Below are 15,695 nucleotides of genomic sequence, written 5' to 3' on the forward strand. Positions count from 1 at the left end.
GTCAACGAATTCAGCTGAAAGAAGATGCCTAGTAGGGACCTGCTGATTGGTATTCGATCCAGTGTTGTTTAACATCTTTATCAGTGATCTAGAAGGGGTACATTGATTAAAATTCACAGACCGTGTCAAACTGAGAATTGTTGAAGAGAAGGATGAATACAAATAGATATGAGAGATTGCATTGTGAGGCAGTGTGGTTCAAAGAATAGGGCTGGGACTCAGGAGGCTTGCTTTATATTCCCAGACATGGCACTGACCTGCTGCTTTATCTTGGGCATATCACTTAACCTCAGTGTGCTTGTCTTTGGTCTCCACCTCTTTGTCTGTCTTGTCTGTTTGGGGACTTTCTCACTATGTGTTTGTACAGTGCTTAGCACAATGGAGCCCCAGTCTCTAGGCACTACAGTAATGATAATACTTGTGATATGATAGCATGTTCCAGACTAGGGAGGCAATAGCCCCTTTCCCACTTAAATTCTTCCTCACCCCTCATATTTCAGCTTTCCCCAGGCCTTACACTCCCTCCAACCTGGGCAGCAACATCAACCTTGGGGAACAGGACCTTCTGGTCCATACTTTCAACCAGGGACCTGAGGGACATTATAGTCCAGATCTCCCCTTCACTTCTGGGAACATCTGATGGGGAATATTCCCATTCCCAGTGGTTTTAAACCCCAGGGCTCTTAGTTAAAACAAAGTGCCTAGAAAAGAGGTGAGAGAAAATCATATCCAATAAACTGTGATCAGTGTAAAATTCTCTCCGTAATAACAGGTTTCAGAGTAGCAGCCATGTTAGTCTGTATTTGCAAAAGGAAAAGGAGTACTTGTGGCACCTTAGAGACTAACAAATTTATTTGAGCATAAGCTTTCGTGAGCTACAGCTCACTTCATTGGATGCATTCAGTGGAAAATACAGTGGGGAGATTTATATACATAGAGAACATGAAACAATGGGTGTTACCGTACACACAGTAACAAGAGTGATCACTGAAGGTGAGCTATTACCAGCAGGAGAGTGGGGGGGAACCTTTTGTAGTGATGATCAAGGTGGCCGTTTCCAGCAGTTGACAAGAATGTCTGAGGAACAGTGGGAGGTGGGCGGTGGAATAAACGTGGGGAAATAGTTTTACTTTGTGTAATGACCCATCCACTCCCAGTCTTTATTCAAGCCTAAGTTAATTGTATCTAGTTTGCAAATTAATTCCAATTCAGCAGTCTCTCGTTGGAATCTGTTTCTGAAGTTTTTTTGTTGAAGAATTGCAACTTTTAGGTCTGTAATCGAGTGACCAAAGAGATTGAAGTGTTCTCTGACTGGTTTTTGAATGTTATAATTCTTGACGTCTGATTTGTGTCCAGTTTGACCAATGTACATGGCAAGTGGCATTGCTGGCACATGATGGCATATATCACATTGTTAGATGTGCAGGTGAACGAGCCTCTGATAGTGTCCTTCACTACCCCTCAAACACCTACAAGATCTCTATCAAGCATTCTTACAACTACAATACCCACCTACTGAAGTGAAGAAACAGATTGACAGAGCCAGAAGAGTACCCACAAGTCACCTACTACAGGACAGGCCCACAAAGAAAATAACAGAATGCCACTAGCCATCACCTTCAGCCCCCAACTAAAACCTCTCCAACGCATCATCAAGGATCTACAACCTATCCTGTAGGACGACCCATCACTCTCACAGATCTTGGGAGACAGGCCAGTCCTTGCTTACAGACAGCCCCCCAATCTGAAGCAAATACTCACCAGCAACCACGCACCACACAACAGAACCACTAACCCAGGAACCTATCCTTGCAACAAAGCCCGTTGCCAACTGTGTCCACATATCTATTCAGGGGACACCATCATAGGGCCTAATCACATCAGCCACACTATCAGAGGCTCGTTCACCTGCACATCTACCAATGTGATATATGCCATCATGTGCCAGCAATGCCCCTCTGCCATGTACATTGGCCAAACCGGACAGTCTCTACATAAAAGAATAAATTGACACAAATCGGACGTCAAGAATTATAACATTAAAAAACCAGTTGGAGAACACTTCAATCTCTTCGGTCACTCGATTACAGACCTAAAAGTTGGTTCAATTCTTCATCAAAAAAACTTCAAAAACAGACTCCAATGAGAGACTGTTGAATTGGAATTAATTTGCAAACTGGATACAATTAACTTAGGCTTGAATAAAGACTGGGCGTGGATGGGTCATTACACAAAGTAAAACTATTTCCCATGTTTATTCCCCCCCGCACCCCCACTGTTCCTCAGACGTTCTTGTCAACTGCTGAAAATGGCCCACCTTGATTATCGCTACAAAAGGTCCCCCCCCCCCCCCAACTGGTAAAAGCTCACCTTAAGTGATCACTCTCGTTACAGTGTGTATGGTAACACCCATCGTTTCATGTTCTCTATGAATATAAATCTCTCCACTGTATTTTCCACTGAATGCATCCGATGAAGTGAGCTATAGCTCACAAAAGCTTATGCTCAAATAAATTTGTTAGTCTCCTAAGGTGCCACATGGAGTTTACAGCTCTTGTAGTGACAGCACAGTGATTTCAGCAAGTATTTACTTTACACCTTAGGGTTCGGTTGTTTGTGTCATATGAAATCAGGATCTTTCTCTCTCTTCCTGTCAGCAATTCAGTGTCTCGGTAGCTCTCCCACTGAGTAAGTGTTCTACCCTCTGTATGTACCCTCCGTGCGCCTCAGCCCTGCCAGTTAACCTTCCCACTGTTTCAGACAGGCAGGTGTGAGCTTGCATTAATATATTATCTGTGGAGTCCTAGCTTGTATCTGCGTAGTCACCCCAATGTTTGCATAGATGTAATGTGTTGGTCAGTGCTTTAATCTGTTCTCAAAACTCCATTTTGAAAGCTCCTTTCTACTGTACGGTTACCTGCCTTTCTCCCCCTCTCCCCTTCTTTCACTCTCACTCTCTCACACACATAAGAACAGCCATACTGGGTCAGACCAAAGGTCCATCTAGCCCAGTATTCTGTCTTCCAACAGTGGCCAATGCCAGGTGCCCCAGAGAATAAACTGAACAGGGCAATCCTCAAGTGATCCATTCCCTGTTGCCCATTCCCAGCTTCTGGCAAACACAGGCTAGAGACACCATCCATGCCCATTCTGGCTAATAGCCATTGATGGACCTATCCTCAAGGAATTTATCTAGTTCTTTTTGAACCTTGTTATAGTCTTGGCCTTCACAACATCCTCTGGCAAAAAGTTCCACAAACTGACTCTGCGTTGTGTGAAGAAATACTTCCTTTTGTTTAAACCTGCCGCCTTTTAATTTCATTTGTTGACCCCTAGTTCTTGTGTTATGAAAAGGAATAAATAACACTTCCTTATTTACTTTTTCCTCTAGACGTCTATCATATCCCCCCTTAGTCATCTTTTTCCAAGCTGAAAAGTCCCAGTCTTATTAATCTCTCCTCATATGTTCCATACCCCTAATCATTTTTGTTGCCCTGTTCTGAACCTTTTTCAATTTCAATACATCTTTTTATGAGGTGGGGTGACCACACCTGCATGCAGTATTCAAGATGTGGACATACCATGGGTTTATATAGAGGCCATATGATATTTTCGGTCTTATCTATCCCTTTCCTAATGATTCCCTACATTCAGTTAGCTTTTTTGACTGCTGCTGCTGCACACTGAGTGGATGTTTTCAGAGAACTATCCACAATGATTCCTAGATCTTTCTTGTGTAGTAACAGCTAATTTAGACCCCATCATTTTATATGTATAGTTGAGATTGTTTTCTTCTCCTCTGCTTGGGGTGTTTATTAACATGTTGACAGCCCTTCATGTCCCAGACTGACCTGTGAATCTCCAACCAAATTAACATTCTCTTTCCCCTATCCCCCATAGGGTGTCTTTGCAGCCCCTAGAATAATTGTTAGGAAACAGGTCAGCCTCTGCATCAAAGCCTTAAAATCTTCAGTTCAGTAACTCCATCTGTAGCAAAAATGATGTATTGATGGATGCTATCTCATTTGTCACACCTTCTGCCTATGCCTCATGAGAGTACACCTCAAGTACTGAGCAGTGCTCAGAACACCTCAGTATCAGAAAGACCTTGATATATTGGAGTAAATTCAGAGGAGCAAAATAGTAAAAGGTTAGACAAGACTGAGTAAATACCACAAGAAAGATAGGTATGGCTTGATTAACTGCTGATATGATAGCCAGGCCAATTCTGGCATTTCACTTTTCTCATGGGCTAAGCAAGCCTTTTGTTACTTTGATGGGATAACTCCAAGGAAAACCCAGGAACTGGCGTTTGGTGGCAAAGACGCAACATGACGTTGTGGGATCTATGCTACTGGAGATGCTGTCTTTCAGAAGAGATGTAAAGTCAAGGTCCAGATGAGCAGTGGTCGCTCAAACCAGAGCTTCAGGGCTCCATCTTACAAAGCATTGAGCACTGGTCCCAATCTAGAAAAGCATTTAAGCACATTTTAAACTTTGCCCAGGGGCTACTCACATACTTAACTTTAAGCATGTGCGTAAGTGATTTTCTGGATTTGGGTATGCTCCATACTTTGCAGGTCTGAGCCCTGAATATCATTTGTCTAGCCCTTGATTAAATATCTCCTCTGAAAGAAAGCGCCTCCAACAGCGTGCATATTTTATAGAGGCTGTGTGTGTGTATGTATGAGAGAGAGAGGCAGCACAGGTAGCAAGGACTATAGTTAAGGTTGCCAAATGCTTTCCATTTCAAGATCTTGCTTTTAGTTGCTTATAACTTAGTCAGATTTTAACCATTTGGGCTGAAAATTTACATGCCGGATGTATACCTTGGGCTGAATTTTGTTGGGGAAATTTCAGGAAAAATTGTTCAGCCATTTCTCTGAATGAGATGGGGAAAAATATTGTTCTATCCATGTTAAAAAATAACCTAAAAACTATGTCGCTGAGAAGCTCTAGTGCCCCAGTGCTTTGGAGCAAGGACTTATAATTTGGCAGTGGAGGGAGGGGACTTGTCCTAGCACTGGAGATACGCCTTTTACCATCTCTGTAAAAAATCATTCAAATTTAGCCAAGTTTATATGCCTCTGAAAATCTGTTTGCACATTTACTCAATAGAGACTTGTTAGAATTTGGTGGCAGAGTTTTCCAAAGATTCCATCTCTGCTGGGTGTGCTCCATCCCAGGGCTGCAGAGGTGAATGGGACTTTCCCTGCAATTGCTGTTCCTGCCAGCTAGGTGCCAAGAAAAAGAACTTAAGAACAGAAAGATTCCCAGTCCTTTGCTCTAAGTGCTCTCCCTGCTGTCACCCTAGCAGCAAGAATGAGAAAGAGAAAAGAGCCTGATTGGAATGCAGAGGTGTGAGGAGCCAGCCCTAGCGGGTCAGGGAATGGAGAGATGAGGGGGAAGACTGGGACAAGGGGCTGAGGGGATGGAGAAGAGACTTTTTGTGTATACAGTGTTTAGATTCTCATCACTGGCAATTTTTAAATCAAGATTGGATTTTTTTTAAAGGTATGCTCTAGTTCAAACACAAATTATTTTGGGGAAGTTTTATGGCTGTGTTATACCAGACTTCAGACTAGATAATCATAATGGTCCCTTCTGACCTTGGAATCTATCCATACATCTATCTATAGACAGATATAGTGTGTGTATACTACAAATTTTAAAAGTGTGTCCAAAAATTGTATAAATATTAATTTAAAAAAAATTCTAATTTGAATAATTACTTTTTGTCTATCTAAATTAGCCTTGCAGTTTCAGCTGCCAATGGTATTCTTAGTTCCCTGCTCTAAACTGCGATTTGTCATTGCTGTGGTTAAGCCCAGTTGTGGCAGCATTTTAGCAGTGAGGTGAAAGCATTCACATGTAGTTTAATGAAGCATGTTTTCATCCTTTGGAATGAAAGGTACTATAAAAATGAAACATATAAAAAGTGAAGCATGTAAACACCAAAGGAGGAGAAGACACTTGTTTAGGGTAGACCAAGCGTGTATAACTAGAAGTCCTAGTATGAAACTGAGGCAAGGAAAAATATCCTAGTGGTGATATCTGAAAGACTCAGCGGAATAGTCTTCAAAGATAAGAAGTGGAAGTCTTTATGCTCAAGTCATTTAATACTACAATAGATTAAACGAAGTACTGAACAGGACAGTCTTGCATTTTTAGAGAGATGGACAAGATAACCTAATAGATCTTTATCATCTCTGATATCTATGATTTAGTGGCATGCAAACAGCTTTGAAATTAAGCTGATTGTGCTTTCCTTACTCATGTTAGGGATTATATTAATTTGAGATTTTATGGAAATGTTGTTAAAATACATGCCTAAATATTCATAGCATGTTTCCATATGAGATGCGAAAGGTATTCAGTAACATTCAGTATATAATTGCATTTAATAATATGCTGTAGACTGTCCAAACTAACACTTGAATAAATTGCCTTAATTTAAAGCATTAGAAGCCTAGTGACTTTTAAATGGTGCATAAAAATCTAAAATGTTTTGACTTAAAATACAGAGTGAAAAAAATTATGGCAGTTCTCAGCATGTGAGGCAAAAAATAACAACCTAAGGGCAGATCCCATAAAGGCTGCATAAGACGCATTAGTTCAGGTTTTTCCTGTATTGTGTGGGCTTTTGTGACATGGAAACAAAACATATAGTTTCAGTGATTAATTCAATGTGATTTTTTTAGTTCATTGCTGGTCTCAGGGCTTTTTTTTTTTTTTTTGAGAAGTTGTGGTTTGCGTGAAGGGAAAGATTTGATGCAGTCCTTTCAGCAGGCATCCACATGGCTGCTGTATACAGTCAGAATGGGATGTTAACAAATAAGAGAGATTTCACTGCTGTTTGGGGTGGGGATAGGGAGGAGTATTAACTTACAAAAGAAAGTCCAAATACTAAAGAAAGCTAGTAAATAGCAAAATTGTGCAGTGTACATGATCTCTTTAAATGTAGTTTTTCTGGTGAGAAGAATTGACCCCATTAAAATTCTTCCACCATAATTAAACTTATTAAAGCTTTTGATTCATTGAGGATATTCATATAAATTAAGTGGCTGTGTACAGTATTCAGAGTAGCAGCCATGTTAGTCTGTATTCGCAAAAAGAAAAGGAGTACTAGTGGCACCTTAGAGACTAACCAATTCATTTGAGCATGAGCTTTCGTGAGCTACAGCTCACTTCATCATTGTTTGACTTCTTTTTGCTTAGGTTAGGAGTATCTCTTCAGGCCTGTCTCCTACAGATTGTAGGGTACAGAAATCTGATTGCAGAGGTTGAAAAGCTGCGCAGAGAGCCATATGACTCAGAGAATCCCCAACATGAAGAGAAGCTTCTAAAGGTGAGTGCTGGAATCACTTTGGCATAGAACACTTGATTCCTGGTGATTCCACATGCCCTATTTGTAAAAGTGTCATACACAGTTTCCACAGGTATGTCTTAACTTCCTCCATACTCTCCTAAAATGGCATATTACAGCAGTATTTGTCAACACAGGTTGTAAGTTGCTAGACATGCAGCTACATTGCACTTATTTATGAACACTGTCATGGATTTACAGGCTTTGTGGTATGCCCCTGCCTTTAAACAGTCAGACCTTCAGGGGCTCACAGTTTTCCAGAATGGTTGGCCACATGGCCTCAACACCTCCGAGACTGGCCTTCGGGATCCAACAATCCTTGTTTCTCGGCATGAGCTCTGAACTGTGAATCCAGTTGAGGTAGACTCCTGTTCAGAGACTTTCCACTCCCTTTCGGGATCAGTGCACATTAGTAAGTAGAACCATCAACAACAGGAAATCTTTTCCAAAACAGGGTAGGTTTTAATAGTCAACTGGAATACAGTGTTGGGAAGTCCTTAGGTTTGTACAGAGAACCAAAGGTTAAGACAGAATTCATATTGGCTAAAGCCAGGGCTCCATTAGGCAAGCTTGTACTGGAATCCATTTTAGCACTCTCACACTGTCCCTTTGTCTCTCAGTCCCAAGTGAGAGCGCCTGTATGTCTGAGAACTCTGTGTTTGTCACAGGCCCCTGACACCTTTACTCCATTGTTCTCTGGTTAGGGATTTGAGCTCTGCTTCCCTTCAGAAAGGTGGAGGAAAGGAAGTTATTTGCACTAGGAATTAATCTTCAGTCATGGCGGTTTTCTGTAGAATCTTCCATTCAAATATGTTGATTCCAGCCAGCTCTTGATGGTGAATTCATACCACCCCGGACACCTACATGATCCAAGCACCTTATGCTTTTCCTCTTGTCAAGCTGTCATGCTGTGGATCAAGAGCGTGAGTACCAACCTCAGGGCAGACTGTTACCAACTAGGGCACAAACCCCAAATTGGTTGTGGGTTCTGTAATTAGATTTCACCAACAAATCAAGTGTAAATTCCTGAGGCATTATAACAGCCTTAACATGGAGTCACAGACTCTCATCTTGGGTACTCCAATCTGTCTTGCCACCCAGGTAAGCTTTCCTTTGTGACAGAGATAGTACCTTACATCGTGAATCACAGCAATATTCAGGCTACTCCCAGTCCCAAAGGACCAGTCACTTTCCCCAGGTCAATTGCACCTTAAATCTCACACCAAAGACAACGCTTGTAGCCAGTCCTATCATAAACTATGTACAGAGTTAATAAAAAGAAAAGGAAATAAGAGAGTTACTTACAAGGTAAAGCTGATAAACATACATAAACAAATGAGTTCCAATCTTAAATTTCAAAAAAGTAATAGAAACTTCTGTAATAAGCAAGCTCTATATGTCCTTTAGGGCTAATCCAGGGTAAGCACTGGGGATCTTTTGCTTATGCCTAGTAATTCTTGCTCCTTAGAGTCCGAGCGGCATAAACATACACTTCTTCCTTGTTAGAGGTTTTTATTCCTTTTCCCCCCTTCTGCTCTGAGCGGCAAACTCAGCTGATGGGAGGAATCCACTTGCAAGACTCATGTTCCTGGGGGAGCGAGAGTAAACAACCAAGTCTTTTGTCCTCTTTAATGTTCCGTTGTAACCCTTCTGGTGTCAATGGACCTTCCTCCTTGGGCAGGACAGAACACCTTCTGTTGGAGACCAGCATTTCACACTACAATAGAACCTCAGTGTTATGAACACTTCAGGGGTGGCGGTTGTTCGTAACTCTGAAATGTTCATAATTCTGAACAAAACATTATGGTGGTTCTTTCAAAAGTTCACAGCTGAACATTGACTTAATACAGCTTTGAAACTTTTCTGTGCAGAAGAAAAATGCTGCTTTTAACCATCTTAATTTAAATGAAACCAGCAGAGTTTCCTTCCATGGTCAAATCTTGTTTTTTAAACTTTCCCTTTATTTTTTTTGGTAGTTTGTTTAACACAGTACTGCGCTGTAGAGTATTTGCTTTTTATTGCGTACTTCCACTTCCAAATGAGGTGTGTGGTTCATCAGTCAATTCATAAATCTGGTGTTCGCAACTGTCAGGTTCTACTGTAGTTAATGTCTCTCTCCTGTCTGGTGATCTACACAGTTAAAAAGGCATACAGTGCAAATGCTTAAATATTACTTTACAATGTGGGATAAAGATGTTATAAGTGAGATTAATGCATGCAGCAACTCACAAGTATTCAGTAAAGTCTAAACACATTCTTGTAATTCTCACACCTATTTTAACATTACTAACACACAGGTGAGCCAGACTGATTTCAGCTGTGTATTTGTCAGTATTCAATTGAGGCCTGGGGACCTTGGCATGGCCTGGCACCTGGTCTGCCAGTGTCACACCTCTGTTCTAGGAGAAGCATTTTAACCCCTCTGCTCCCAGAGGATAAAAATGCAAAGTCTGATGGGGGAGACACATGTTCACAAAAACCATGCCAAAAATTCCCACTTTTGTCATAAACATAAAACCTAGAAATAGGTTCTGCCATTCGGACGAGCCCACAGATGTCCGTCACTTACCTGACAATCCCACGCTCTTGCTTACTTTGGCAATAGAACTGAGCTGTCATTTTTGTAGTGAAGGACTGTGAATATTTCCTTCAAGAAAAGAACCGAACTTATTTTCTCCAGCATTAGGCAAAGTAAATTCTCTTGTTTTTGAATGTGTTGGCCTCTTACACCAGAAGCAGATCTCCAGCTATCATTATTTCAAAATCAGGTATGTGTGTGGGCATTGAATAGATGTATAAAAACTCATATGTAATAATATACAATTAAAGTAATAATGCAGTCAGTCAGTTCTGGTTTCCAGGTTACGTAGAGCCAAAACTGACGAGTCTAGTGAGTTTTCAGTGCTGCTCTTCAGAATCATTGTTGGCAGCAATGAAACTGATAGGAATCAGATCAGAATCACTGTGCAGTTCTTTGGGGACAGCCCTGTGCTTAAGCAGAAGCAGGCACTCGTGTTATTCACTGAAGAACAGGGCTCAAAAACAGAAGCTGTGGGATGGGATAGGGCAGCAGACACCCCTTCCTTGTAGCAGTCAGAGCTGAAGAAGAGGTAGAGTTATGGGGAAAGTATCCATTGCCATAATGATTCGGCCCAATGTTTCATGCAGTCCAGTATCCTGTCTCCGACAGTGCCCAGGACCAAATGATTCAGAGAAGGTACAAGAAGCTCTGCAATAAATGGTATGGGGATAACCTGCCCCCAAGGAAAAATTTCCTCCTAATGCACCTATCCCACCCAGCAAACTCCTGAAATTGAAAGCTTTTCTCATCATGAATAAACTTGAACAGGCTTTGAAAAAACAAACATTTGATTGTTTTATAATTGGTGTTTCTGAATAGCAGCACCATCCTCTGCAACATCATTTGTAACTTTGCAGAATGATAGCCAAGGGTGAGTCATTGTGGGTAAAACTTTCACAAATGCCTAAGTCCCATTTTAAAAGGAGTCACCTGGGAGTCATTGAAATCCATGGGAGTTAACTGCCTAAGTGCTTTTGAAAATGCCAGTAGGCATTTATCTGCATCTTTAAGTCCCTAAATAATTTTAAAACCTTGGCCTCCCCCAGGTGCCTGAATCTCTTTGGGATGTAGGCTCCTAAATCACAAAGGTGCTTTTGAATTTTTTTTCTCCTAAATTAGAACTAAAGCCAGATGGAAACTGATGATAATGAGAGGAACAGTTGTGCATATTTCCTTTTAAACAGTAAAGTTCTTTCTGTTTTTAAAATAAGGACTTTGATGTCCCTTCTCCACTATTTGCCTCCCATACCATATATCAAGGATCAGTTTACAACATGCTTTTGACATAAGAGTTAGTGAATACCAAATAGTGGTCTGTCTGGGACTTCGATTTGTTTTCAATTCACATCAGGAAAGATTATGTTGATTCCTCTTCATTGTTTCTAGACATTCTGATTAAATGATCTCTCCAGTGGGAAATTCTCCAAGTTCTTAATGGTTATTATTTATTCATGTTACCAGAAGTTATCTTGTGAGATAAGGTAAAGATTTATCTAATGTGATTGAACTAGTGAAGAATAACATTGATGCATTGAATACTGTTGCTAGCTGTATAAGCAAGAATTAGGAAATGTGCTTAAAATATCTCTTGCTTGCATACCATGATAAAACAGGAAATGTTAACAAAGATAAAGCTTAATTTTTTAAAAGTTGAACAAATGGTTTTATAAAGTTTTAAAAAATGCATTTTGAATTCTAGAATGTGAAATTTCTGTAATATTATAAATTATGAGTTCTGGAATTTCATATCCCCCCCCCAAGTATTTAATGACTTTTTGCACTTCAGGAATACTGCTTCATGAGTGTGCTCCTTGAGACATTGGTCAAGAGTATATGAGTGAGCTGATGATATGGTGTCAGTAGATTTTAGATTAACAGTTGTCTTATTCACATCAGAATGAGCAAATGTATTGCTTTATACCATGGTACAGAAATATGTACATTGTGTGCCTCTTATTTGAATAATCCTGCCAATTTAAGTATTTTATTGGGTGCGCATTGCAGTTGTATCTAGGCATGGTATTCACTGTGGATGTGCTTTCATAAACAGCTTTAAAATGGTGACTGTAAAAAGATATGTAGGAGCAAAGGCATCTAAAATGCCTATGAAAATGACCAATCTCTCCTACTATCTGTTCCCACAACTAGATACTGTGGGCCAGTGAAGCTAGGTTGATTTACACCAGTTTAAATCATGGTAATTTTTCCTTTTGTTTTTATGTGAGCTCAGTGAAGGCCTCGTCCTTGAATTAAGTATGGAGGGTAAACTATGCCATTCCTGTTTAGGTTTTTCTCTTTTATATTTTCAGTGTAGTGTTAGTGCAGCACTCTCAATTTCCGATAATTCTAGAGTATTGCAAAAGATGTCTGAGAAAAGATTGCTGCAGAGCCTTATGGAACTGAGAGGGCTGATTGCCTGCTGGCATGTCAGTTATTTTCAGCAAAATGCTAACGTATTTCTGACTCTGCTTATGGAGGAAGTTTCTATTTCGATGCATAAAGTATAAAGAAAGGAGTGCTTGTGAGGGTTTGTACAACTCTTGTATAAGGTCAAAGGGGGTTTCCTAGGGTAGTATTTGAACTGTTCGCAGTATTAAAGAAAAACTTTTAGGGGCTGGTACCTGGCCACAGGCTCTAGTTGCTGAATTCTATGCATAGTGATGCACTTAGGTTGCATGGAGAATTTCATAAAAATGAAGACCAACTATATGCACGAAAACTTAATCATTAACTTCTCTGTAATATTCCTAGTTATGGAAATGTTTGAAGCCTGATTGCCCATTGGAAGCTCGGATTTCGAAGCAGTGGTGTGAAATTGGTTTCCAAGGAGACGATCCTAAAACAGATTTTAGAGGGATGGGCCTACTGGGATTATATAATTTGTTGTAAGTAGATATACAGATACTTGAGTTTGAAGATGTAATGCAATTTATACAAATATAACACAAATGTTGATATTGTTAACAGTTTGTAGGCATAATTCCTGAAACACTGAAGACTCTTATCTCAGAAAACTGTGCCAAAAAAATCCAATTTTCTCTTGAGATGGAAATATTTCTTTAAAAAAAAAAAACTTTTTTACTTAATCCATGAATCCTGAAATTTAGACAATCCCCCATGGTTTACTGTTAATTGTGTTTATGTTGTGTTTGGACGCATTTGTGAAACATTAATTAAACATGAGAACAGAAACATTTCCGTTAGGCATATAGCATTTATTTTGCTTTATAGTATTCTTTGTGTGTAAAGATACACTCTGTATAAAATATAAAAAACTTGTCTGTCTGTCTACATATGTTTTCTCCTTTTGGGAGTTTTGTTCTGACTTCTTGGTTGGAACTGATCAAATGTAGTCCCTGTTGGTTGTTGTCTGCAGTTACATCACATTCAACCTTAGAATTAGGTGCTGAAAGAAATGTAGCTATGATTGCTTTGGTGAATTTTAAACAGCCATTAAATTTTCATTATTTGCAAACATAATATCTGGCCGTTTGATTTTTGACATCTCTGTCAGTATTAAATAAAAGTCCTGTGCTTCTCCCGTTCCTCGATCTAAAGATATCTAAGTATTTTACAATTATTTAATAAATTCAGCTTCACAGCATCCCTGTGAGGTCAGGGAAGTGTTTACTTCATGGTACCGAGTGGGAATTAGAGAGGTTGAGCGACTCAGCCATGTCGGTCTGTAGCAGAGCTTATCTTAGAATTCCGGCTCCTGATTCCGAATTCGGAGCTTTAATCACAAGAGAAATCGTTCCCATTCTACTTCTCATTGTGGTATTGTGACGGCCAATATCTTAGTTGAAAATTTGGGAATAGAACTGGGGTTCTCCAGAGCTAAAAGCAGGAGCTGCTCCACTTTGAGCTCAAGTGCCACGGCTCTGTAGCTGGGGCTGTAACAAACTCCTATCCTGTGTGCATCAGGGACAGAGGTGGGACATGTCACACGCACTCCTTAATATGTACATAAAGATATCTGGATACTTTATATATACACACTGATAGTTTTTAAAATAGATTATCAATATATTAAAGCATTTTATATACCATCGTACCTATGCAGAACTGCCCTTGGCAATATTTGAAAGGACTGGGACAATTGTATGAGTATAGCTTACCAGCATTAAGAATTTCCTGACTTTGTTCACAAATTGCATTAAGTATTTAAATGTGTGCACCTACAGATATTTTGCCGAACGGGATGCTGCAATAGCTCAGCAAGTTCTCTCCGATTCCCTTCAGCCGAAATACAGGTAATGTTTGAGGCGAACAATAAATTGGCTTCAAATAAATTACTTGCGTGCTTGAGTATTGCTATATGCTGTCTCTGGGGCTGTCTATGTGGAGAGTTAATGCACGGCAAGCTGGGGTGTAAATCTTCAGGTGGCCATACGGACCCTCCTGTCATGTACTAAAAGTTCCCTAGTGTGCTTTGACTTACTGCTGTTTGAAAAGCTAGCTCGCCTTATAGACCAGCCCTGTCTCTAATTAACATGGCTAGCTACTGTAAATTAATCAGATTGAGAGGACAAACTCATGTATTTCATGTACTGAATCTGACATATAGTTTATTGTATTGCTAAATATTTTCATTTTATTCCATATTCTTTTAATTTTAAGCTACTTATCTTTTTATGTGCTTTTCTTTAATTCTCTCTTGTCTTTCACAATGAAGAGAAGTCACTAAAGAGGAGCTAAGGTATTTTTTTCTTTCCTTTCAGTTTTGTAAGATTTTACATGTAAATAAAGATCAAACCATATTTGGAGTAAACCCATCATTTATGCAAGCATTCTCCAAGGGTGTACTTGATATATTCCCTTCTTCAGCTCACTGCTGCAGTGGTCACCAAATCTTGCTAGCTGCACAAGGATATGGTGCAATTAAACATGCTGATGTATATAAGATCAAATGTCAGCCTTGCTTCATATTTATAGAAGATTCTGCATATTGTAGCTACAACTGGTCAAATTATTTGTTGAAAATAAAATGTGTACAAATTTAGCTCTTTAATTAAAATTCTTAGGTCATGCAAATGGTTCCAGACTTCTGTGACCCTGACTTACTAGTCATAAGTATTTGCCAAATAGTTTGGGCTAACAATTTTAAGCTTACAAGTTGTTCATGTCAGCTGTCTGGTATTCCTTAATTGTGATCACCTGGCTACCTTGGCACTGCCATACCAGATCTGGCCAGTGTCAGATATATTAGAAGAAGGTGCAAAAAGCTAATGTAATGGCTAATAATGGAAAAGACTATCTGTAGGGAAAGTTTCTTTCCCCCCTCCCACCCTCCATACATGCAGGTAGTTAGTTGCCCAAAAGAACAAAAATGTTTATCCCTTGTGTTCTCATTATCCACGTAAAGAATCCATTTTTTAGTCCTGCTAAGCTCTTGGCCTCTGTAATACCTTGTGACAATGAGTTCCACATCCATTGCATAAAAAAGCAGTTTGTGTTATTTTAAAATTTGTTTGTGTCAATGGACATCCCCTTAATCTTGTAGTAAGAGAATATGAAAATTGGAGCGACCAATTAACTTCTCTAGGCCATACCTTAATTTATATACATCTATCATGTGTCCCCTTTAATTCATCTCCTCGCTAAATGTTTGTGTTGTATACAATGGAAGCGCAAAGTATTATGAAAGCCTGTCAGAACCAGCAGTAGGAACAGGAATAGGATTTGAGACCACCTGGCACCTAGGCCGGTAGTCTTTATATCTTATTTATTTTGATTTAAGCTATAAGG

At 39.7% G+C, this 15,695-nt stretch overlaps 1 protein-coding gene across 12 annotated transcripts in view; it reads left to right on the plus strand.

Annotated features, from left to right (window-relative positions):
* The window catches only part of ELMOD1 (ELMO domain containing 1), a 67,132-nt gene that overhangs the window by 43,240 nt on the left and 8,197 nt on the right, over positions 1–15,695 (plus strand). For 11 of the 12 annotated variants that reach the window (XM_048844612.2, XM_048844587.2, XM_048844635.2 and 8 more), the window contains 4 exons: positions 7,219–7,348; positions 12,699–12,832; positions 14,132–14,200; positions 14,623–14,646. In XM_048844612.2, the coding sequence (XP_048700569.1) occupies positions 7,219–7,348; positions 12,699–12,832; positions 14,132–14,200; positions 14,623–14,646 (357 nt within the window). The remainder of the gene's footprint in view (positions 1–7,218; positions 7,349–12,698; positions 12,833–14,131; positions 14,201–14,622; positions 14,647–15,695) is intronic. The other variant, XM_048844672.2, reaches the window with a different exon arrangement.

The sequence above is a fragment of the Caretta caretta genome, chromosome 1 (assembly GCF_965140235.1).
Source record: "Caretta caretta isolate rCarCar2 chromosome 1, rCarCar1.hap1, whole genome shotgun sequence".
Taxonomy (NCBI): Eukaryota; Metazoa; Chordata; order Testudines; family Cheloniidae; genus Caretta; species Caretta caretta.